This window comes from Nilaparvata lugens, chromosome 7 (genome assembly GCF_014356525.2).
Source record: "Nilaparvata lugens isolate BPH chromosome 7, ASM1435652v1, whole genome shotgun sequence".
Taxonomy (NCBI): domain Eukaryota; kingdom Metazoa; phylum Arthropoda; class Insecta; order Hemiptera; family Delphacidae; genus Nilaparvata; species Nilaparvata lugens.
Window position 1 is genome coordinate 54,592,772 of NC_052510.1, and position 26,797 is coordinate 54,619,568.

General features: G+C 34.9%; 4 protein-coding genes across 6 annotated transcripts in view; 2 read left to right on the forward strand and 2 right to left on the reverse strand.

The window, feature by feature from the left end:
* Nucleotides 1-5,896, reverse strand: part of LOC120352225 (integrator complex subunit 7-like) — an 8,348-nt gene extending 2,452 nt beyond the window's left edge. Inside the window, exons 1-3 of the mRNA XM_039431976.1 lie at nucleotides 5,619-5,896; nucleotides 1,711-1,840; nucleotides 351-634 (exon numbers count right to left, since the gene is read on the reverse strand). Coding sequence (XP_039287910.1) covers nucleotides 351-634; nucleotides 1,711-1,840; nucleotides 5,619-5,709 — 505 coding nt within the window. The 5' untranslated portion in view covers nucleotides 5,710-5,896. The remainder of the gene's footprint in view (nucleotides 1-350; nucleotides 635-1,710; nucleotides 1,841-5,618) is intronic.
* The window catches only part of LOC111043276, a 182,170-nt gene that overhangs the window by 121,216 nt on the left and 34,157 nt on the right, over nucleotides 1-26,797 (reverse strand). The window lies entirely within an intron of this gene.
* On the forward strand, nucleotides 15,127-20,622 carry LOC120352471 (leucine-rich repeat transmembrane neuronal protein 2-like). Its single transcript, XM_039433180.1, has 4 exons — nucleotides 15,127-15,344; nucleotides 17,090-17,304; nucleotides 18,168-18,382; nucleotides 19,876-20,622. The coding sequence occupies exons 1-4, from the start codon at nucleotides 15,156-15,158 to the stop codon at nucleotides 20,379-20,381; spliced, it is 1,125 nt and encodes a 374-aa protein (XP_039289114.1). The 5' UTR covers nucleotides 15,127-15,155; the 3' UTR covers nucleotides 20,382-20,622.
* LOC111059430 (guanine nucleotide-binding protein subunit gamma-1) lies at nucleotides 23,279-23,755 on the forward strand. The gene has a single exon (XM_022347084.2). It carries the CDS (start codon nucleotides 23,417-23,419, stop codon nucleotides 23,627-23,629), a length of 213 nt encoding a protein of 70 aa, XP_022202776.1. The 5' UTR covers nucleotides 23,279-23,416; the 3' UTR covers nucleotides 23,630-23,755.

A 26,797-nucleotide genomic window follows, 5' to 3' on the forward strand; every position in this document is an offset into this window, starting at 1 on the left:
AAAATTTGTTACATGCGAAGTAGATGACGAATTTGGATCTTAATTTTTTTAATATTAAAGAAGGTTTAGAATTGAGTAGCGGAATTGAAGTATGACAATGAGCAAAAAAGTTGTAAGGTCGAGAGACTGGAGGTATCCTCGACTGGAGTCGCACGATTTGAGTCGAGGTAGTGTGTGTTGAGCCTTACTGGGCAACATGTGGACAAGGCATAGTAAAATTAATAAACAATGCGGCCTGATGTTATAATTAGGTATATAATAATATATATAGATTATATTATTGTACAATAATATTTTGTGCATGATGGATAATACTGTAGTTCACAAAAAACATCAAATTTGTGACTTACTTGGACTGAGCGGCAAACTGCATAGCGGCCTGAATGCCGGCCTCCACTCGACCGAGTCGTGCGAGTCGAGGCTGCGCCGGATGCTGTGGTGCACATGCTGGCGTTCCGGGATGATGCCGGCCATACTGCCCAGGGTGCGCAGGCTCAGCGCCCGTGCCACCGGGTCGTTCGAGTGGATCACGCTGTACACTCGGCGCACAAACTCGTCCACGTTCAGGATCTTGTCCAGATGTTTCTCGCTTTGCTGACACACCCGCAGGACCCATAGGCGCAGAAAGTTGTTCCTGAAAAATTAATGGGCACAATACTTGACACGAGAAAAATGTATACAATAGCTTACTTTGACGACACTAGAGATTTCGTGGAACTATCAGTGGAAATTTCCTTCTGATTGAGACAATGTAACAATAATTTCACTGTGATTATCATGTTTTGTGATTTTATATGTATTCTGCAATAACAAGTGCTTGATTAACATTGAAATCATTTACTGGTCACTTATTTAGCTAGCACATTCTTCAAGAAGAGTAATGGTTATAGGCTAATTATAATTAGTATGACAACTATTTTTTGAAACCAATACAGTATGTATAATATTGGTGCGTATTAAATATTTTATTGTTCTTATATAGATTAAAATTTAAGCACTAGTTTCCCACTTCCCATAGGTTTTCAACAATTCAACATTTAACAAAAAGCTAATATAATAGCTCTATAGCCATTTGGATTTTTTAAAAATACAAAGATATTGCCAAATTTTGTCTTTTTATTTTACCACAAATCGACTCCACGAGGATGCTAAGTGCCCTACGAGAGTGCTTCGACTGAACTTCAAATCAGCTACCATAACAACGTGTGCAGATAACTAAGGCGATTTCTATGCTGTTAAGCTGTACTAGATAACCTTTCAAAAAACTAATTGGTGTATTACATATCTTTGTGAATCACGTGTTTTTTGTTCAAATAAATAAATATCACCGAATTAAGTGATATTTTACAAAAATGTTATGTTTCCATTATGAAAAAGTATTACTATATTTCGCCTAACATAATTATTATGGATAACTTCAAAACTGGTGTAAGTTTAAATAGGATTTAAGTGCTTCATTTTTCTTATTTTTCATACTTAAAAGAATGTTACTAAACCTACAGTCAGCTAAATTTTTTTGTTGAACATTAGCCACTTTGGAAAAGCTATAGCTACCATTTTTTGAATGTGAATAATATTAGTAACGAGAAAATAATTTTAAAACTATTGTAAAATAAAACCATAGGTTTGGTGAATTAACTATGGTTAGTTATTAGTACCTATAATATTATCTCACAGCATGTATACTGTGCTAGATAGTAGCATACTCACCCTTCTCTGAATACATCCGCTAGCTTCAGGAAGGAAGAATTTATAAGAATTGGGAATGGATACTTTTCAAACAGACGTGGAAAACGAACGATTGCCTCGCACTGCTCGCCAACTCTTCCTGAACGTAAACCTGAAAGAGAAAATACTCATAGTTGAAATATTATTTTGTAGTTCGGAATAAATAAAATTCATTATAGGCCTATTAAAATATATTTAATAAATTATCACAAGGTGAATTTATGTGAAGGAAGAGATTATACAGTGTTTCAGAAGTAGTGTCGAACATTCTAGGGTATTGTTTCTAATTGATAGGAAACTACAAATGTCGTATTTGAAGTGCCCAAAACTCAGCGGTTATCCTTATAGCTACCATTTTGTTTTTTTCACTTAATAATTTTTATCTCAAGAAAGAAATGTTGTATTGATCTGAAATTTGGCATGAATGTTTATGATATAAAGACTCAACTTTAAAAAATAAAAAAAAAAATTTCTATGTGAATTTTCAAAATGGCGGCCGTTTAAAATATTGTTTATTGCAAATTTCACGAAATCGTTCACTTTACAAAAAATTTACAAAAGACAAAAAAGTTAGCAAATTTTATCAAGATTTCAAGGATACCTCATTTATTGATACTGATCGAAGAGAATATCGAAGAAATTAATTCTTTTCGTACTGCATGCATGACCACTTTTCACTATTTAAACATAAATATTAAATTTTCAATACCAATTATTGTATTTAAGATGATGCTTTGAAACTCGGTATGGCTACATATGGCCATCCAGCTAATTTTACAATGTTTTTCAGATGATCCATGGTCATGGATGCAGTAAGAAAATAATTAATTTCTCTGTTATTCTTTGACCAATCTTAATAAATAAGATATCTTTGAAATCTCTGAACTTTTTTGTCTCTTGTAAATTTTCTGTAAAGTGAACGGTTTTCGTGAAATTTGCAATCAAAAATTCAATATAGCCGCCATTTTGAAAATTCGCATCGAAATTTTTTCTATTTATTTTTTAAAGTTGAGTCTTTTATAGCATAAACATTCATGCCAAATTTCAAAATGGCAGCTATAAGGATAACCACTGAGTTTTGGGCACTTCAAATATGACATTTGTAGTTTCCTATCATCTAGGAACAATACCCTAGAATGTTCGCCACTACTTCTGAAACACTCTGTATATTATCCAATGCCGCTTCCATACTCTTGCTAAGTGCGTACTATTGAGAACGAGTACGAGAGTGTACGATGGCTACTATGTCACAGCTCGCCATCACTCCGCCCGTATAGATGTATATACTATAGTAAGCCGCCTGGCAAGCGACTTGGCGAGAGAGTGGAGCTGGCTTAAGAGGGCGGCTATCTATTGATTTCGGGGTTTTCCTTGACATTAAACAGCATGTATTTACTGACACATACTCATGGTTTGGCAGAATGAATACGAGACGGCAATCGGTTATTGTCCTTTTGCACTGACAGCTCGGAACATTCTAATAAACATGGGAGATAAGCTACAGTGATCCAATATCCAATATCTCAATCAAAGACCAGGCCATTCCAGGATGGATTGCGTCATTCCGTATATTTGTACATGAGAAAAAACACTGGTCACACTTTACTTGATCATGATGGCAGTGTTACAGATTACAAGTATCTTCATTGAAGAAGTCGCTGATATTAAATAGAAACTCTTTTCAATCAGCCACTTAGACAAGGAGGACCTGAAGATGTTCACCGAACGCCCATCACCGGCTCTGGCAAGTGGTTAAACATCCTCATCGCCAGCACGGGGGAACAGTCCTTCACCTTCGACAAACGACAGTGCGGCACATCAAAGTTTGTCCTCCGGGTGTTGTAGGAGTGCACTTGCTCTCTTCGATGTAGCGTTGTGATGTTTCCTCACATATAGCAATGAAGCCAAGTCCACAGACTGTGTGGATGCCCAATCTGCGGAAGATTAGCTGGCAATGTGCATCATACTTGCTATATGTGATGATTCGGAGAGCTGTCTTTTGGAGCAGTAGAATGTCTCTGGCATGTGGCGATCGCACGTGTAGTACAAAGTTCTTACACAATACCATATCATTGCATTTCGCCTTAACTCACCCTAAACCAGCAAAGGAATTGGGACGTTGACATGCTAATTTATCAAACGAAATAAAGTTTACGTTTCAACTCAGCCGCATTTGCTTTCTCTATGTGAATGTTTGTAACGCAGTCTCGGAATTGTTTCATGGAATTTTGTGGCTGTGTTCCTTTGTGAAATTCTTCTTGTGAATGTGTAAGGTTTATTCGTTTTTCATTTCAAGAATAATTATAGGACAGAATTTTTTTTTAACGTTACGGGGCGTCATAGGGCCTGTACACATGACGACGTTAAACGCTGCGTTTAATACATACATAGAAAAAATGGAATTGTACAATCATATGCAAACGCACGCTTTGAAAAAGCGTCGGCAAAACGCGGCGCTTGTAGTTTCCACATCAAGCGCCACGTTTGCAGCGCACATCGAGCTTCTATATTGGGCATTGGAACGTACACATTGGAATGCACTCAGTCGAACGCGCGCTTTTGTAGTGAATAGGTCAATAGGTCATGAAATAGGTGATCGTATGTGTCAAACGCAGTGTCTAAAGCCGTCATGTGTACAGGGCCATAGACGCGTTGATTATTTTATCTTGTCTCTGATGCGGAAAAATATAAGAGCTTCAAGGCGTGCCCCATAAGAGGCCATGTATTCTGAAGACGCACCGAATAAATTCAGTGCGTCTATTACACTCGTAGGCCTATATTATAGGGCTAGGCTATACCATAGCCACCTCTAATACAAGGCCTCATGTTTAACTATGATATTACTAGATTATCTACTAGTAACATGTGGTTTGACTATAAATATAACAAAATAATTTTACATACTTCATAGTATCAGATAACGCCAGATAAGATAAAAACATTTCATTTTGGTCCTTTAACTTTGTCAAGCGAGTCACTCTGTCAATCTATGTAGCCTACATGAATGAGCGAAGCGATTTCTATGTTTCAAGTCAATTGGCGTTCGTTTGTACCGCAGTTGTGGTCCGATTTGGATAAAATTTGGTATACGAGTACTTTGAAACGGTGTGCAGAAACGGCTATATATTTACATTTTTTTAACTCATACTCGTTTCAAGATGACGGTCCTTTATTCAGGAGCTTTACCCTAAAAATCAACTTAACTTTTCAATACTTTATCGGATCAGGTTCAAATTTGCTCATTCTTCTCAGCGGTACTATTCCATGTATCACGTATGTTCAATTTTTTTTTTTAATTTTAGGAATTCGATTTTTTCAAGTCTCAATCCAAGTTCATCAAGTTTATCTTTTCAACCGTGCTTCCGAGCTCAAAAGTATAGAGATCCTTTATTCATTCTTTAGCGCTCCAAGGTGGTCTTATTTCATATATCAAAATTTGATATTCAAAATTTAGAATTACCAATTTCAAGTTTCATATTTTTATCTCTTGAACCGTGCATCCTAGCTAAAAAGTGTAAGAGACTTTTATTTTTTAGCGCTCCAAGGCGGTCTTATTTCATACATCACAAGTTGAAATTTTGATTTTTTTTTATAATTCGATAATTTTTTCAAATCCCACATTCCAAGTTTCAGATTTTTTATCTCTTCAACCGTGCATCTTAGCTCAAAACTGTAAAGAACTTTTATTCCTCGTCCTTCATCGATCCTTTTTGCATAAATGCATATAATATCATCGTACTCTAAATCTAATTTGTATGTGTTTGTGTGTGAATGTGGATAGGCGGGCGTTAGTGCTGTTTGTGTAGCCAATTCTACTGTTTTCCAAACTACTAGTAAGATTAAAATAACTGCGTGAGACCTGCAGTTTACAAAATGACTAATAAACTAACCTTTATCCAATTCTGTAAGGGCAGAGTTAGCATCTTGTTCTGGCTCACCAAGACCGGATTCTCCAAATGAATTTGTACGATTCAACATCATCGGGTAGAATATCTCACATTAACAAGTCCAGTAGTAAGGCTATATCAAACATGAATAGCCTATCACGATTTCTATTGCCGGTTGACAACAAGAAAAATACTCCAAACTGCGGTTCAAGAGAATTGATATTTTAATCCTCTTTATTCATAAAGCAACAATGCAGTTGCAGTCAGTTTCCGGAATCGGAAAGACCAACAAACAAAATGCATGCAACGAACACCGACTTAACCTAAAAATGGTTGGGCTTGGGCGCTTTATGATTTGATTGCGTATTACCAACGTAACTTATCTATTATTCTCTTTTGAGTGATGTGAGATGTTGACAGACCTCGCACCCAAGTAAGACAACCTCTACAAACTACAAGATTGCTCGAAAAAAGTGAAAGGTTTTTATTTACTCGATAAAAGATCAAACTTCAGTTTGGTTGAAATACATTATTATTCAGTTTGTTATTGAACCTTTCTTGGTAGGAAAATTCGCTGTTTTCTAATAATATGGAGCAACAAAGTTTTTAATTTCATCCCGAATAGCGTAGTCAGTGTAGACATGTAGAGGGGTATAGAAGTTGACCAGAAGGGGTCCAGAAGTTAGTCAAAATCAAAATATGAACTAAGCATGAGACTCTCAATCCTTGTTTATAATGTCAGAGAATGAGAAATGTTGCAAAATAAAATCAGTTGAATAAACCCATTCAAAACCCATGAAATGTTATTATTAAAAAGCAATACTCTACTTTGAGGAAAGGAAATTTTTTTAGAATGTAATCGAGTATTCAATATTTTTAAGTACCTACAGAGATGGTTAAAAGAAAGGTTATACAACATGAAATGTATAAAATGTAGATTGCTTAGGTAATCATGGAATATCAATTAAATTTTAGTATTTAGTTTTCCATAACCAGCACTTGCTGGATAGATTGCATCAAAAATAAAACTTTATAACAAAAACTGAGATCAAAATGGAAGGTCAGTAATAGATCTCAAAAATCATTGCCTCTTCATCCAGGGAGTTGAGTGCTAAGCTTCTCACGAATTGAGAGTGTTTCCCTCCTACTCACGGAAATACATCAGCATCCTGATGCTTGTAAATCTAAAGTGTATAGACAGGGATCTACTCAGTCGGATCGAGTCAGCCTGGCATGAGGCAAATTGTTGTGTTGTGGCTATGTACATGTCCTCTATGCTGGAAGGTATGTTAGCCTCTTCTCAACAGTAACAGCAAACTAAAAAGATGCTGACTATAATATACAGTCTCCTAAAGATTGACGTACAGTGTTCCAGACAAAGAGATGAGGTGATGATACAGAGAACCTTATTTGCAGGAGCAGGATCCTTCTATAGCCGCATGTTTGACCCCAAAGCACTATGCCATAATTGATAGGGCTGTGGAAGAGGCTATAGTATGCTGTAACCACTAACCAGGTACTCCAAAGAAACATGACCTCTCAGCTTGCGCATCAAATATGTGACTCTTAACAGTCATTGATGTTTGATTGATCTTTGCAGATCATGTCAACATGCTTCTCTCATGTCAATGTGGCATCCATCATGTATCCATGGAGATTTAAACTGCAATCCCTGAAGATTGGTGGATTCCGCCTCAAAGTGCAGTAGTGCAGAGTGGATTTTTCTTCAGTACAAGTGGACCTGTGTATTGCCATGTCAACAACTTGTGTCATCTGCAAATAGCAGAGCACTTCCATTCAGCCCGAGGTCATAGATGAAGATGAGAAATAGGAAAGGTCCAGGAATAGAACCCTGAGGCACGCCACAGCATACATCACGAGCATCCAACACAGCACCACCAATTGACACCACCTGCCTATGATTAGCCAGATAATCCTTCAGCCACCCAAGGGCCACCCCCTGAACTCCATGTCTCTAAGTTTCTTTAACAATATACAATGAGAAACACAATCAAAGGCCTTGGTCAGGTCACACAGGGATACTGCCACCAAACTACAAACAGCGTCTGTGGTAAAACCTCACCTTCAGAATCCTAATGGATTAGGGGGAAGAGTGAGTTTTCCTCGAAATAGGCACTGAGGAATAGGAACTACAGGAATTGGGGGCACCAATGTTGATGGAAGAGTTTGAAAAAGCACTGCGAGACCTAAAAGAAGGGAAGGCACCAGGAATAGATGATATACAAGGAGAGCTCTTGAAAAAGTCTGGTGGAATGTTAAAGAGAGCACTGTATAATCTTGTAAATAGTGTGCAAGAGAGATGGGATAGGGATTTATTAGAATTGTGGAGTTTACTGGAGAGTCATGGAAAGGATAAACATTTCATACTGCTAGGTGATTTCAATAGTAGAATAGGAGATTGTCAAATATTACCTGAAGAATTGTTGGCTACTGTAGTAAGAGTCAATAACTCGAGAAAATCTAAAGACAGTTTAGTGAATGGTAGAGGTAGGACAATTCTAGAGCTTTGCGAAAGACATGACATGGTAATATTGAATGGTAGAACAATAGGGGATAGGGATGGTGAATTCACATTTGTTAGTGGACAGGGGGCCTCGGTCATTGATTTTTGTTGCATATCCAGTGTACTGGTAGATTTAATAGATGATTTCAAAGTCAATTCAATGATATTTTCAGATCATTTTCCTATAGAAGTTGAAGTGGTCTCCAATAAGCTACGGGAAGATGAATCATACTTATTACCGCTGCCTAGGTATAGATGGGTGGAAAATGCGAAAGAGGCATATCAGGGGCGTATTAGAAGTAAATTGCAAGACTTATTCATAGATTTACATAGCGCTGAAGAGCAAGCAACTCAGGTGATTAGTGTGGTTAAGGAATGTATGGATAATTATTCGTGTGAGAGAGGAAGAGTGTGTGCAAAATTTAAGCAAGCATGGTATGATTGGGAATGTGAGAGAGCGCGAGTGCGTAGTTTTAAGAATTTGAATTTATTTAGGAATAGTAACACCACTTATGCAAAGGAGGCTTATCTCGAGGCTAAAAACTATTATAAAAATATATGTTGCCAAAAGAAAAAACGTTATTATCAGAGTATGAGTGATAGATTAGCGAATGTACGAGACTCCAAGGGTTTTTGGGAAGCGGCAAAGGTTTTCAAATTTAATAAGAAAATAATAAACAATTCTATACGGTCAGATGAGTGGACTCAGCATTTCAAGGAGATTTTCACCTCAAGTAGAGTAGCAGCATCAGCAGACTATGTAATTCCTTTCAAAAGAGATGACATACTAGACAGTGTGATAGAGATGTCAGAGTTGAAAGCTGCATTGAAAAAGGCTAAGGAGGGAAAAGCACCGGGCACGGATGGGGTACCTATGGAGTTTTTCAAAAACGCGTCAGAAGAGCTTTTTGAAACGATTTTGGGACTCTTCAATCATGTATTAGAAAATGCAGACGTACCAACCAGTTTTAGGGATGCGGTCATATTCCCTATTCACAAAAAAGGAGATACGGCCAATGCAAAAAATTATAGAGGCATATCATTTGTGAATGCGCTAGCAAAGTGGTTTGCAGGTGTTTTGCTGGCTAGGCTTGAAAAGTGGGTACATATAAACAATGCACTCTGTGAACACCAAGCGGGGTTTAGAAAGGGCTATTCCACGATTGACAATGTTTTCAATTTACATAATATTATAAGTTTGAAATTAAGAGGAAGAGGGAAGAAATTATATTGTTTCTTTGTGGACCTGAAATCCGCGTTTGATTGAGTTGATAGGGCTGCACTTGTTCTTAAATTATATGATATAGGTCTATCAAATAAATTCGTTAGAGTTATCAGTGAGCTATATAGAGATACAAGAGCTAGTATATGGTGCAACAAAGAGATGACAGATTTTTTTCAAACAGTCAGCGGTTTAAAACAGGGCTGCTTGTTATCTCCAATTTTGTTCTTGTTTATTAATGATTTGCATGATAACATGGTGGAGGGTGTATGGATTGATGAGCTGAATGTTAAGTTATTACTCTATGCCGACGACTTGGTTTTGTTTGCCTCTACTCCAAAGGCCTTACAGAGAATGATTAATAATGTAAATGAATACTGTGACAGATGGGGATTGGAGATTAATACAGATAAATCTAAGATTATGGTATTCAGGAAAGGAGGACGATTGGCTGCACATGAAAAATGGACCCTAGGTGGTAACTCTATTGAGGTGGTAAACAAGTACAAATATTTAGGAGTAGTGCTTACCCCTCAGCTTTCATTCACACAGCATGTAAAGGAACGTGTATCGGTAGCTAAATTTGCGATAAATGGAATGTGGAGAAATTTTATTGCGAAGAATGATGTAGGAATTGAAGCAAAGTGGAAAGTATATCATGCTGTTATGAAGTCTGTGGCAGTGTATGCAGCACAAGTCTGGGGGTTCAAGTACTGTGACGTATTAGAGTCTTTACCTAGATTTTTTGTAAAAAAGTTGTTGGCATTACCTAGAGCCACACCCAATTATCTATTACAGATGGAGCTGGATTTAGAATCAATGTATTTATATGTTTTGAAAATGCACATCGAGTATATTGCTAAAACCATGAGTCTCGGCAGGCACAGATTAACAAGAAAATTGGCTGAGAAAATAATTAGATATAAGATATCTTGGTTTAAGGAGTGGATGCGTTTGGATATAGAGTATGAATGTAACTTAGCAGAATGTTTGGTGAATGGAAGTGATGGAAGAGTGAATTTGAGCGTATGCATGAGAGAATGAAAGAGAAAAATAGACTGAGTTGTTTGCAAAGCGCAACTAATTCACGGTTTCACAGCGTTTATCATATTTTAGACATGAGTAGAGGAAAGAGCTATTTGAAATCTGGATTGAACAGGAAAATGATGAGTTCTATTCTAAAAGCTAGAGGTGCATTATTACATTTGAACTATGGACATGGAAGAGAGGAAGAGCAGTGGATTTGTTCAATGTGCAATATGGGGCAGAGGGAAAATATTAAACATTTCATTGGAGTATGTCCAATCCTAAGTGGAGTTCGAAGAGCCTTTTTGGGGAAAGTTGAATTGAGTGACTCAGAGGTCGTTGATTGGCTCAATGGAAGTGATTGGTGGAAGCTGGCACGGTACGTGCAACAAGCAATCAAAATAAGAGAGTCACTAATCGAAGAATTCAATTATTAAATTGAGTAGGTCCTAATAGTAGTAATTAGTAATTTGGCTATATAGTGGCGAAAGTATGACATTCAATTAAAATCATTCAAGTATTGTTTTTTTTTCTGTTTTGTTTTGATGAAGGGAAAAGTTTATTATTTATTCACTATGTATTTTCTATTCATTATTTTAAGAATATTGCATATTATTTTTATTTCTAGGATAACAGTATCATAATTATAATTATCAAATTGTTAACTTTATTTTTAGTTTTGTTGATCGAAGGATATTAATCAGTTAGGATAAAGCATTGTAATAATGATTCAGTAGATACCGACTCCTGACAGACAACCTTCCGGTTATGTCAAATTAGTCTTTTATACAGTTCACTAGGTTTATTAAGAATTTTTTTTTTTGTTTTGAAAATTTTTTGTTCAATATGTTGTATGCTTGATGATTCGTTTGGTTTTGTTTCTTAAATAAAGACGCTTATTATTATTATTATTATTATTATTATTATGAGTTATGTCATAAATAACGTTTATTCACTTAGTCAAACATATTAAACAATTAAAAATAGATAGTTTTGCACGTTTTTCAAGATAACATGTGATTAAAAGTTTCACAGGTTCAGATATTGATTTCTTGGCCTCAAAATATTCGTGAACAGCGTAGAATGGTGAATCAACTAACCACTTCTTTATTCGTCTCTTAACCTGATCTCCAGGCTCTTCACTCCTTCAGCCATCAGGTAGAGCGTTGCTCAGTCTTGTCCTTGCTCAGCCTGCAGAATGAAACGTCCAATTTTACTCTTCCTCTTGTGCTATAGGAGCGTTTATCTGCTCTTCTTGTCAGCAAGTGGTGGTTATCTTTTGCAAGCAACAAGGAGAGCAAGATATATTGATTAAACACAGTGAATATTTTCAGCCTGACGATAATGGTCTAGTTAACCTGCTGAGCTCAATATCCTGAGTGCTTTTTTCTGGAGGAGTAATAGGCTACCTCTTTACAGCCAGATGCATGTCCCCACAACTGAAGACAATAATTGATATGACTGTAGATACTTTTTGCATTAGTCTTGCTGCTTTTTGTGTTTTGACGTGTATTTTTGTTCTTGACCTGTCTTATGACAGTTTTTTATGTTCTTGACTTGTTCACTTGTGGCCATACCTATGACCACGCCATGAACAGAAACTCATTATTATTATTATTATTATTATTATTATTATTATTATATTATTATTATTATTATTATTATTATTATTATTATTATTATTATTATTATTATTATAGACTGTGTAACATAGCAAAGTATACATCCGTAGGATGCTTCCGGGGGATCAAAGGTATTTCAGTCGTCTGAAAAGAAATATTACCCTGGAGAGTTTCAAGCAGACATGTTGATGTGACTACTCCACTACCAGCTAAGTCAAGTATCTAGAGTAAAACACAAAAGCTTCACTTCTCCAAGGCCACTGAACTGGATCCGCCCAAGACTGCATGTGGTTTCCTGCGTTCTATTCTAATTTAGTATCAGTTCGTTTTGATGAACCTTTGTTTGGCTTCTTCAAGAATATCCGCTGCTACTGTTTTAGACAAATCTGGTGTTCTGTCTCTTGTATTGTTAGTGGAATCGTCAGCAAGCATTTGGATGTTTCCCAGAAATCCTAGGTCGTTTATCAACACCAGGAACAGGAGAGGGCCTATCACTGAACCTTAAGGCACTCCATTGTAAACGAACCTGTATTCACTCCATCAAGAGTGAGTATTTTCTTCCTCTCAGATAGTTAGGATCTGAAAGTGGTGATAAGTGAACCAGTTACTCCATAAGCGGCCAGATTCTTAAGAAGTAGGCCTATATCATGTGATACACACTCAAATGCCTTACTCAAGTCCGCCAATGCAAGAGACACTGAGTCACCTGCCTCAAAGGAGTTCAGATTACCAGCTGGGATACGGCGGTGTTTCTTCATGGATACTTCAAATATCTTAGCCAGAGCTGGAATTATTGAGATTGGCTTATAGCTGCCCATTTCTTCTTGAAAATAGGCACCTTTCTGACATTATTCAGTGCTGTGGGAAAATACCTTGTCTCGAGGCAGGAGTTCAAATCGATGCTGAGGGGGTGTGCTACAGGATCATTGATTTATTTTAATAGCTCAAGTGACATGCGATAGATGTATTGGGTACTTTTATCTTTGTCACTTTTGGACAATATCATTGGCAGTAACTGAGTCCCACTTTTCAAAATTAGTGTTTTGACCTCTCTGTATTTGGACAACCCCAGCAGTTTCATTCTTCTCTGGTATCAAATCCACCATTCTTTCAACCTGTTGGATCAGGAACTGGTTGAATTCATCAGGTCATGCAGGAACTTTTGGCTCATATATTAGTGACCAGATATTATTTACATATTAGTGACCAGATCCAGAGATACCCTTGACTAGGTCCCAGGCTTCCTTGCACCTGTTACTGGCTTCATTGATCACATTAATATTGGCCTCTTGTTTTGTAATGTTCACTTCTTGCCCGTAGAGTTTTTCACTCTGCTTTTAATATGCTTACACTTCAAAATAATAATGATAATGTTTTACGTTTAACTCAAGACCTTTTACAAACATAGATTCGTCATAATTTTAAGAGTTACCGGTAATACATTATCTATAAACTTGAATAACAATTTATTCACTGAATAAACTGTAAGTCCAAATGAGTGCGATGTATTAAGAAGTCTTTTGTCTGTTTCATTGTATCATTCTTAAACCAGGAGAGTTTAATAATTTGATATAATCATAGAGTAAACATATCTCAATATTTGTCTCTGATGGAATTATCACAGAAAAAACAACAACAGAGCAGTTTTATACATGATTAAATCTGGCCAGCCAGATAGCCGAGTTGAGGCGTTGCACCCTCCAGTCTGCTAGTGCTACCTGGTCGCGGGTTCGAATCCCGCCGAATCCCATTGAATAGGCATGGACGTTTGATCATCTCATAATAATTCACCCTCGCACTTACCATTAACCACGCACAAGCAAAAAGCTCATGTGGGCATCATTCACAATAGAAAAAAGCAATACCTACCAATTGATAACAACTCATTCCTGGCAGGTCAAACAAAGTAACAATTAATCACAGATGTACATCAGCCAAACATAAATAATAATATAACCTTGTCTATTATACTTCAATATCACAGCCTTCAGATAAAAATTAATTATTGAATAGAATAGGTTTCTCTAGGCTGGGTTTGTCTAGCCTAGGCCCACATGGCTGAAGCATGGATTCTCTATACGAGAATTCCACTCTTTAGTGGGTGAAGTCATCTAGTGTTGACAGTGGCTAAGCCGGCGTCTCATGCCAATGTCGAGCACCTCCTATATGTATATAATATACATATGAGGGCGCAAGACAGTGTTGAATGCCCCTGCATGGTTCATTTTCAGTTCAATAATTGTGCGCCCCACACTTAGTTTGCTAACAATTTCTATCTAAATTTGGGAAAGGAACAGTTTTGGGCTTTAAGTCTGTTGTTCTTTTCCCAATCATTCATAGTTGAGAGTGATATTGTATGTATCAATTTATAAAATAAATAAATTATATCTGTGCATAAATTCATTCTCTCCTAATACATTTAAGGCTGTGCAAAGGCTAAAAATAAACTTTCTATTGGTGATATATTTCAAAGTTTTTCGATTTGTATATCATCAAGCTATCAAAATAAAAAAGTTTTCTCATGAAAACTTTTTTTCCGATCATTATTTTTTGAGATATGAGCGCCTAAAGTTTAAATTTTTGGGACAGAACATTTCAATTTCAGTAAGAGATAAATCCAAGAGATTTAGGGGATTGATTCTTCTTGGTATTGTTGATCTATTAAAACCAATTTTTTTTCAAAATATCAATTTTAATAAAGTTATTCAATTTACCAAAAATGACTCAACAAAAAGTTATTTTGGTCATTTTTAGTAAATTGGATAATTTTATCAAAGATTGATAGTTTCAGAAAATTTTTGTTTTACTAGATCAACAATACCATGAAGAATCAAACCTCTAAATCTCATGGATTTATCTCTTATCGAATTTAAATGTTCTCTCTCCAAAATTTAAACTTTAGGCGCTGATATCTTGAAAAGTAATGATCAGGAAAAATTGTTTTACTGAGAAAACTTTTTATTTTGACAGCTTGATGATATACAAATCGAAAAACATCACCAGTAGAAAGTTTTTTTTAGCCTTTGCACAGCCTTAATGTATGGCCCACAGTAAGTATTGATTCTTAGAATTAGTTGTAACTTCCTGTACCAATGACTGAGGAAATTGATGGATGAACTAAATTTTTATAAATTGTACTTTTACAGATGTTCCAAATATTAATAATAACATCGTTAGTAGCATTGGCGGCTGGAAGCAGCTCCTGTCCTCCGGCATTTAGCAATAAGTGTATTTGTGGAAGACAAGATTACTCTGGAGATCATTACGTGGTCAACTGCTCGTATACGGGATTCACAGATGCTTCCATGCTGCAGAGACTTCCTCCTGAAACTGAGGTATATTTTATCTGATACGTCAATTTAGGTTATATTTTTCGTCATTTCCAATTCACGTTTACTGATTGTAATCTATATGGCATATCGACGTTAGAACTATTATTACTCTTGATCTTATAACGTTATAACTTTCAAATAAGTTATGTAAGGCTGGCCACTAACGGTAGAACATGCATGTACATACACATTCGACTTAGAATGTTGTGTCATCACAGCTGTCATCAGCGAGAGGCTTCTAACATAGAATAAACAACCAATAGCAATAGATAAGGCATACTGGGAGGAGAAAAAACGGAGAGTTCATAGACGTACTTAGCGACTTTCATTATGGGAGCTAGACGCGAATAATAATACTAATAAATAAACCACTGGAAAATTGCAAATTATAATGATAGAAAAATAATATTCAACCTCAAATAGAGCAGCAAAAAAACTAATAAATAAACCACTGGAAAATTACAAATTATATAATGATAGAAAAATAATATTCAACCTCAAATAGAGCAGCAAAAAAACTTGGAGATACAAAAAACTTTGCTCGAAGCGTTTCGCTGTGATGACAACAATGTGAGTCGACTGTGTATGTGCATGCATGCTCTACCGTTAATATACAGCCTAATTTGACTGTATAAACTTGCAACCAAATCTTTCTTCAACTGAAGATTGAATGTTCTGTGCATTCAAGCTGATTTTTTATTGTTTCCATCTTTGATTCTTGCTTTGAGTGGCTTTTTTCTTTGAGTGTCATCTAATTCATCGAGAGCTCAGTTGATCAAAAGCCAGCCTCGGTACGGTAGGCAACTTCAGTACGTTAAATTCCTGTTGCTTTAATGAAGTCCAGTGGATACAGTTGGTGACATTCGTTTCATCCTACGTAACTGGAATACATTGGATTGCATTCTAGCTCAAAATAAAGAAACCTGAGAATAAACCTAAGTATAGAAGTTTTCTCTGATTCTAGGTACATTGGTTTCATCCTGTATTCCAGTTCATCCTGATCAGCTGTTTGGTCAACGTTTTTGTTCGTTGTGACTATTATCTCAAATTTTAAAAACACTTTAAATAATACAACATAATTGCCATTTAAAAGCAAAAGTCCAACCTCCCAAACCTTTTACTTTTGAAACATGAATAAACCGAACCTACAAGATTCTATTTACCTATCATGAAGACAGGACGAACTGAAATCCAGAAGAATTGAAACCCTCCTGACACAGTATCATATATTCAAAAATTTCCTAATTATTCCAGGATATTGCAATTCAAAGGCTTATAGTCTTGTCTCTCCCCCCACCCCTAGGTACTAAATCTACGGTTAAGTGCTGAAGGGGAGGGTATCCTCGATACCCTCTCTGAGAATGGACCAAACTTAAGGTCCAAACTTCCAAATGTCCAAATGTGAAAACATTACAGTAGTAGGCTACCTTAACTTTCGCATATTTCGTCATTTTTCTATATCATTTTTCAATATTGTTGTAGAACTCTTTAGTTTAATATGATTCACCATGTTATTTTACTGCTACTGGTATGGTATTTATTTATAACGCTAGAACGTAAGTTGATTTCTGTTTTGTTAAACACATGAATAAAGAAATCAGAATCCCCTATACGAAAGCTCATATAGGCTTCCATGCTTCTCATTACTCACGCTCAAGCAATAAGAATCTCAAAAATAGCTCATGATCAAGCAAAAGAAAAGAAGATTGTATTGTCAAATAATGATCTGAATTTGAAATTTGTTTCAGGTACTCATATTCAGAGGTAACAATGTATCTGAATTGCCAGTTAACATATTTGGGATTCATAATAATACAAAATTAAAGATTGTAGACATGACTGGTAACCATATTAAATTGATTAGAGGGAAAACGTTTCATCATGTGTCGAATGTTCAACGTTTGATATTGAATCACAATGATATTTCCATATCGTCAGACAATCCTACGGAGCACCATCCAAGGTTAGATAACAATTCAAATAAGTTATCAAATTGTTGACACAGACTCTTATCAGCTTTATAAACTATGTTAATTATTGAATAATCATTCCTCATTATTTTTGAGTATTTACTCGAATGTTTATCTGAATTCTGGGTATTGAACCCGGTGTAATAGAGGGTAAAATTGGAAATTTTCGCAATTGGAAATTGTTTTTAATTTATTTTAACGATTACGATCATCCATAAAAATCAACATAATTTTGAGTATCTCATTTAAGGAGACATCTTTGTAATTCTAGTAATTTTCATAGAAACACCCCAAAACTGAATAACCTCACCTTTTTCGGAGTTTTCCTAAATCTTTAAATTGTACAGTTTCTGGATATCATACTATTTGCAATAGGCCTATCCAATATCAAAATTGTAGATTGTGAAACTCCACAATAAACCAAAAATAAATAATTTTCTGGTCTACCAGCGATTTTCACACTTGATGCTTCTCAAGATGTGATCCATCCATCTAAGGGAAGAATTGGATGGTTTTAGAGGTGTTAGCGTAAAAACTGGATTTTTTTTAGTTTTTGGAGCTCTTTTCATGCAATTTGTTTACACCAAATTTAGATATACGGTACATAGGAATCCTTCTCAGATAAGGATTTCAATGCGAAAAACGTTACTCTCAATTTATCATAGTGATTTAATTTTATAACAACTTACTGAACCAATTAAAGGAGAACTATGATAGATACATTTCCTGACATTATCGTTAATTACTATTGTATTTTCCAAGCCCATCTATGTTTACTTTGATCTTGTTTTCTATCTATGGGGGCTATCTATTCGAAATAATTGCAATACTAATATTTCAATTTTCTTAATTTCAGATTATTTTCTAATTTTGAAAATCTGGAAGAGCTCCACCTGACTGATGCTTTTGCTGACAACACTCCAGAAGATCTAGCAGCCGATTTGCATGACATTTTTGTTTCAAGCGAGCTGAAAAAGCTGAAAAAATTGCATTTGGAACAAAATGAAATTTTTCAATTTGATGACGAACAAGTATTCTGTGATTTGCCTAGTCTGGAGGATCTGCATATTGGTGAGCTGAGTTTGATTATTACTTTATATTTGAAAGTTTTATCTATCTTTCCATTAAACTATTTTAAAAAAGGATAAAATTTTATTGCTTTGAAGAAGTGCTCAACAACAACTACAGTATTAATTGAATTGAACTCATCTTAAGTTCAACTTAAGGTCAACTTCTCAACAGTTCTATTGAGGGCTTCTTCTCCACCATCCATCATACTTCTTGTGAAGTGATTATTGTTTTTCTTATATTATATAGAGAGAATAACAACATAGAGAAACAATAGCGTAAGTAGATATTCCATGGTATAGGGCGTCAAAGTGTAGATCGAATTGCTTTCCAGATCGATGAAGCGTAAATTTTTCATGCACGTTATATTGAAGCTCACACCATGTAGATTGTTTTGGCCTGCAACGAAAACGAAATTGATATTGTTTCATGTTTATAGTCAATTAACACACATCCCTGGTGCAAGTTTGGAACCGCACTAGTCTTAACAAAGTATATGAGCGAAGTTGACCAACCATTATGTTATGTAGCTCATTTGGAAAAGGCATTAATTGAAACAACCTAAATTAGAGCCTCATCCACTGGTTAATTGGCCATTATTAGATATGTTTTTGTAAAAATTCTTCATCCCATTGCGAATTTCAACACATCAACATCACCAAAAAAATGTTTAAATAATTGGAAAAGATCAACTCTATATAAATAATTGCTCTACATGATATAAATATTGTGAACAAAACAGTCACATTGAATTGTTTGAACAATCTAACAAACAAATTGAATTAGATCAACTCTATATAAATTGTTATCATAGAGAAACAATAGCGTAAGTATATATCCCATGGTATAGGTCGTTTATGTCGCAACTCTTACTGTTATCTCAAGCCCATAGTTCATGTAATTCTTTCCCGTGAAGCTGTGTGACACTGGTAGTCTCTTATATTGTGCCGTTTATACACTCTCACCCAAAAAAAAAAACAGTAAAATTCGACAATAATCAACAGTAATCGGCTTGAGATAACAGTAAAAGTTGCGACATAAACGACCTATACCATGGGATATATACTTACGCTATTGTTTCTCTATGATAACAATTTATATAGAGTTGATCTAATTCAATTTGTTTGTTAGATTGTTCAAACAATTCAATGTGACTGTTTTGTTCACAATATTTATATCATGTAGAGCAATTATTTATATAGAGTTGATCTTTTCCAATTATTTAAACATTTTTTTGGTGATGTTGATGTGTTGAAATTCGCAATGGGATGAAGAATTTTTACAAAACATATCTAATAATGGCCAATTAACCAGTGGATGAGGCTCTAATTTAGGTTGTTTCAATTAATGCCTTTTCCAAATGAGCTACATAACATAATGGTTGGTCAACTTCGCTCATATACTTTGTTAAGACTAGTGCGGTTCCAAACTTGCACCAGGGATGTGTGTTAATTGACTATAAACATGAAACAATATCAATTTCGTTTTCGTTGCAGGCCAAAACAATCTACATGGTGTGAGCTTCAATATAACGTGCATGAAAAATTTACGCTTCATCGATCTGGAAAGCAATTCGATCTACACTTTGACGCCAAAAGAGCGCGCTCGCTTGGACGAAGCGGTAACCAGCCGTCAACATGACCTCGAAATTGACCTCTCCAACAATCCTCTGTCCTGTAACTGTGAGGACATTTACAACTGGTTGAACTCCACTAAAGTCGACGTACGAAACAAGAACAAACTGCACTGTATACAGAGCAACCAGTACAAACTACCCGAGTGCAACGCCAAATTGATCAAAATGCAGCCGCTGATCATCGATAGCAACAGCTATTTTCTGACCTCTCTATTATTCTTGGCTCTATGCGCATCGTTGGCTTTGAACATTTACTCGCACAGAAGCCGTATCGAACAAACTCTGGTTCCTGCATTCCATTCAGTCACCAAAAAAGTTCACTACACTTCTATAACAAAAAGCGAATTGCCTGAAATGGATGTTTGAACAATATCAGCATAATATTAGCAGGCAGGAGACTTGAGATGTGTTGTCCTGGAAATGTTTAGAGCTTTACCTTTAGACAACCCCATTGACGGATTAAATCATATATTCAGGTGAGGTGGAACTCCCCACTAATAAAAGCCATACGAATATTATATTATTAGGATAATACTATTCTCGGTTCAATATTTCACTAGATGGTTTCAGACTCATTGTAAGAAGCTGTTTCAATTTGGCAATGGTTCACATTTAGCCATATGTTGCCCTCCACTACTTGAAACACTGTTTTAAAAAATGATATTGTAATGATTCTATTCCACATGGTTTTACAAATACTTGAAGCATTATTTTAGCTAGTTCAGTTGTTAATCTATTCTATTATTTTTTCTATTCTTATTACTTGGAAGAATTTGTTGTTATATTAAAATTCATTATAGGTTGTATGAACTGGAGTAGAAGACTCATCTACTTAAGAACTGAAATATTTTTCTAGTATTGAAAAGCAGTTATTGAGAACCATGGTTAATAATTTAAAACAGTTTTCTGAACAATTAAAAAAATACAGGGTATTATAATTTTAGTTATGAAGTATTATTCAATTACTACTTATATTAATTTTGTTACTAATTTATAAATATAAAAACTTTCTTCAATTCTACTGCCAAAATGATTTTCTAATAAGTGATCATATTGTTTTGTACAGATTTAAAAAGTCACAATGGCTTAAATGTTTTTAATATTTTCAGATAAGTCGATTTCAAATTTCATATTTTTATATAATTATTACTAATAACAGTAATATTTTTCACTTTCAATGTTCTTATCATACATAAATTAATTATTAACTTTGTACCGTACTCTAGTTTAGATTAGAATGAATCCTATGTCGTAATGTAAGAATTAATATAATATATAATTTCAACTAACATTCAAAGACTTGTCTCACATTGCTTATGCTTACCGTACCCATTATAAATATAATTAGATTAGATACGTATATCAAAATTGTGTCTTAAATCAGTGTATAAGATACACTGTGACTTGTGACATGGTTTTTAAAACACTGACGAGCTAAAAAAGTACAAACGATGACATATTACAAAAGAATCTGATCATTATTTCAAAAGTTATGAGTGGAAAGTTTTTTTTTTATTGCGGATGATGCCCACATTAGCTTTTTGCTTGTGCGTGGGTAAAGGGAAGTGCGATGGTGAGCTATGAGATGATCGAACGTCCCATGCCCAATCCAGGGGATTCGGCGGGATTCGAACCCGCGACCTGGTAGCACTAGCATACTGAAGTGTGCAACGCCTTAGTCAACTCGGCTATCTGGCCGGCAAATATAATTAAATGAAATTTTATAATTGAAGTGTCCTTATACCCTTCCCTACAAGGAAACGCTGAATAAAACGGGTGATTCTGATAGATCATGATTCTAGAAACATTACAATATATAGCCTACTTACACGAGAACACTATCTAAGGACAATGCAGGGCCGGCTCTAGCAGGTACAGGGCTAATCTAATCTTCAGTGCGGACTGCGGGGCCCTTCACTTGTGCTGTGCGATGCCTGAGAGTCTATCTTGACAGCGCGCCCAAATCAGCTGTGTTGCGATCAATCATCACTGATCACTCCTTTATACCGTACTGACAAGAATTTTTGTCACTAGAACCCGCACCATCCTTGCTCAACTGAGATCGGGCTACTCTGTGATTCTGAACAGTTATATGTCCAGAATCACTGATGGTGTGCATGATTCATGTCCCGACTGTGGCGGCGGACCCCACAGCAAAGAGCATCTTTTCAGCTGCCCCTCGAAGCCGACACTACTGACAGCCGCCAGCCACTGGACCGACCCCTGTAGGGTGGCCCAATTCTTGGGCCTTGAGACGGAGGAGGAGTGAAACAACAGGGTTCCCGAAGTTGCTACAACAATTTAATTTTGACGTACGTGAGGCCTTGTGCCGGCGCCCCGCCCTGAGGGCAAAGAAGTTAATGATGGTTAAAGCTCAAAATTTGAGTTTTTTTGGAAATTGAAGAAATTTTTATCAAATATATACCGGTGTCTCAAAATCTATTTGAGCCCAGAAGGATTTTGATACAAACAATTAAATGGTGACAATCAGATGAAGATATTGTTGGTTAAAAACTAAAATACATCAGAATTAATTTCCCTAAAATTTTACTGAAACAAAACCCTATGAAATTCTGTGGCTGTGGCAGTGAACTACATAATTAAGTTTTCCTCTCTATAGCAATTTATCTTCTTAAATTTAAACTTTTTTCAATGAACTTCTCTAATAATTTTTGTTTTTAATACGAATTGTATATTAGTCTTTTTGTTATGTTTAGGGAGCATAATTTGGTTTCCAACCAGTTGTTTCCATTATCATATTGTGAATAAATAAATAAATTATCATCCTGTTTATTATGGTGATTATGTCTGACACTTCAACAACTTATCGAAGAGTTTAGTACTTCCACTTTCTGATCGAGCAATCGCTTCTTCAAAACCAGCCAGTGTGTGCACAAAGGCGTATGTTTAAAAACCTATCCTATAGTATGAATTGATAAAATAAATTACTCAGTAATGATCAATTAATAAAAATTATATTTCATTATTGATAATTTGCGTTGCATTTTTGTTATCTGAACATTCAATTGTTATTAATGGTACAGTACCAACATTATAATATTGAAAAATTCTTGTATGCGCGCGCAATTGACATAACAGCCCTTGCCAGGAAAACAGTCTGTCAAATTGTGACGTATTTGCTATTTGTTGCATCCTGCGTTGTGAGTTGAAGAGAAGTTCATTGGACTACTTGTTGATTCAGTTTAGCTTATTTAGCTGTAATTTGAAGAGTTTTCAAATCTGTAAATCTATCTACTTCGTGTGGTGAGAATTATTGGTATTAATTCGACGGTGATACATCGATACTGTTTGTGATTTCGCCTGCATTTTGCAGGTTGGAGTGAGTTTGTGTATTCGGTTTAACCACGCCCTATAAAATAGGTCTTTCCGATACGGCTGTAATGGACATGATGATTGCCAATTTGCAGCATCAAAGACAAATCACCGAACAACTGCGAAGGGAAGCAGCAATTAAACGTATTACTGTTTCCCAGGCTGTGCAGGACATAATGAAGTTCATATCGGAACATGAACAAGAGGACTGCCTACTGGTTGGTTTCAGTTCTCAAAAAGCAAATCCATTCCGAGAAAAGAGCAGTTGCACATTATTATGAGGTTTGCTAATGTTCATCAGGATGATACTTCAACTAATTCATTGTGTGCTCATAAGTTTTGTAACTTGAAGTATGGAACGATTCCGGGACCAATTTAGAACATGAGAATTTGGATGTATCAATTGTAAATTTATCTGTAGTGATTAGAAAATCATGGGGAAACACCAATAGAAAACTTTTCTGAACAAATACCATGTTTTCATATTATCCTATTTTTTGACGATTCTATCGTATAGCGTATAGTAATAATCGTAATGTAAACTCTTCAAGCTGCTTCAAAGTATCATTTTGCTAATATTTCGATCAGAACACTACTTTAAATTTGTTCAAGCAAGGTTAGGTTTTGAGGTAATTTCAAGTTTTTAAAAGCAGCATTATGACAATTATTGCAAATAAGCATATCCTCGTGATTCTAGTAATTGTTGTTTGTGGTTAGTAAGTTTAGGCAGCTCGTTTGATCAGCTAGAAAGAAGAATAAAAATTAATCTATGCATGCCTTTACAAAAAATGAAAAGTTGGTGAATTTCTGGTTATTAAAATTCAGAGTACCTAGTATATTATGTTATAACAATGTTTATGTAGACTACTTTATTATTGATTATACTTACGATTTGAATGGTAGAAAATTTTAAAACAATTTTTGGACTTGATAGATTACCTTTGGCTTGTATTTCATTAAACCACCAGTGTTTTGCCAAGTGTTCAAGCAAGTCGTAGGGCATTAGCTCTTATTGCGTTCTCTTTCACTAGGGTTGTCATGTTGCCAGAATGCCCGTTTTTAACTTACCAATTATTGTCGGCAGATACTCAGAACTGTCCTCCGATTAGCTGAGAATCAGCTGTTTAGTGAGAAACAGCCAATCAGAGAACAATTCTGAATGACAATCGGCAAGTGTGAAGAAGGCCAATCCTGGTGTCCCAACGTGCTTTACACTCGGCCACCAATTATGGCTAACCACTGGTTGCCAAACACAAAACAAGCCTTACTTCAAAATAATTTATCAGTTCCATTTCTATTAACTTTTATTAAAACTTTTCATTTGAATTAGAAATCACTAGTGAGCCAGTCGAACAAATCAAGCTGAAAATTGGCATTTCATAACATTTTTCGAGACATTGTACTACATTCTTTTTTTGTAACTTTCACATGAATGTATTAAATTTACTTACTTACTCATCCAGGTCATAACACTCATGAGACAACAGTAATGTTGTTAGTTGAAATTACTGCCTTTTCAATAACAGACAACGCATCAATCTAATCTGAGCTCAATAAGAAATCATACATACATGACAAATTGATTGCATTTGGTTCCAATTCTTCTTATTTTTATCGTTATTTTACTAGACATCACTTCTTTGAGTTATGACAACATAATGCAATTACATTTTGTTTATCATTCACTTTTAAATTAGTAGTTATCAAAATACAAATCAATTTTGCAATAACATTCTATATAGGTATTAGGCTTCTTTGAATTTTTGTTAGAATTCTTTCTTTCAGTAATTATGCAGGTCAAGTAACTTGATATAATTTGTAGATTTTCAATTCAATTAATTCTAAGATCTCTCCATCTCATTAACTTGATGTAAACACTATTTTTCCCCTCTTCTAATCAATTCATGTAGGCTACTCCATAGTGTCTTACAGAGTTTTATTATAGAGAAACTTAACATTTGTAGTTTTCTGATTAAAGCTTGTATACTTCAGCTTAGAATCAATATCGTAGTACAAACAAGTCATGTTTTGTCTATATACAATTATCTCAGAATAGGTACTGTAGTAGTATTGTATTTAGAATGTGAAAAATTGTAGTAGCCTAGATATTGTGGAAAATATTCGTTTCTCATATAACTGCCATAACTATTACTTCCTGGTCCAAAATTTTTAATTTGATACATTACAAAATACAAGGTGTTGTGCCAATTTATAGACGAAAACACTTGTAGATTTGTTATAGAGTAGTGTGTATTTCAATCTTCAAAGACTGAACGTGAGTTTTGAAAGTAATTCTATTTAAAAGTTGAATATTTTATAGTTTTAACTTTGGAACTATGATTCGATCCGTTCCTGTTAACAACCAAAGTATTTTGATATTGCAATATTATTCATGTATGAGTTACATTGAATCTGTATTTTTCTTGGAAGCATATTTCTATAAAGCTGATAAATGTTTGGAATTGTTTTATTAGATTGATGATCTGATTTCAAAGTAAACTATTTCATATCATATTTGAATTATATTAATGTTAATCAATGTCGTAGAGCAATATTTATTACATGAAATGTTCATTCGTTGTGAAACTTGTAAGTGGAATGTCTATATAATAATATTAAATGTACGTTGTAATAATGTCAATTAGTCTTTTCGAATCTGCTTTTAATCTCTTCCCAAATACTAACTTATATTTATGCAATTCATGTGAATGTAATGGAAAGTTTCTATTATACAACTGCTTGCTATAATGTTTGAATATTATTAGCTTGAGCTCGAAACGAATTATAATATTAAAAAAACAAAAATACCAATTAATGTAAAAGTGAAAAACAACACAAATAATCAGCAATATAAATTAAAATTTTTGTACATATTTTCTCTGTTTACAAAGATCAAAGTGCTCAATCAATATGAGCAATCTCAAATAGATCTATGAATAATACTTATTTGAAGATTGTATTATAGATTATGACTAGATAACATGAAGGCCTTTTAAATTTTAATCATGATTAAATGCCACGAGAACCAATCAGAGCAGGTTTTTTGAAAGCAAGATTGTTTTCTGTTTTATTTAAACACGGTCAAAATTGAACAGGCTTTTATGCAACCGAGCCTTTGACTCATTCCACTATAAATGCCTTACCAGCATTCTCTTTTGAAAAGTATTCAATCCTTGAAACAAGCTTCATTTTCAAAGGATGGTGCTTCAGAAAAAAACTTCTCTTCAGTAGTGAAAATTATATCAAGAGAAAACAAAACGTGTTCAACTTAAGAAATTTACAGTGGATAAATAAGTTATCTTTAGAGGAATGATAATTATTTGAGTGACACTTGATTCTCAAGTTTGTCTCTATGTCAGACATACTAATGGTGAACACGAGAAACATTTACATTTATTAATTATATTAAAATATTAATTTTCAAAGATAATATTTATTTAACTCGAGTG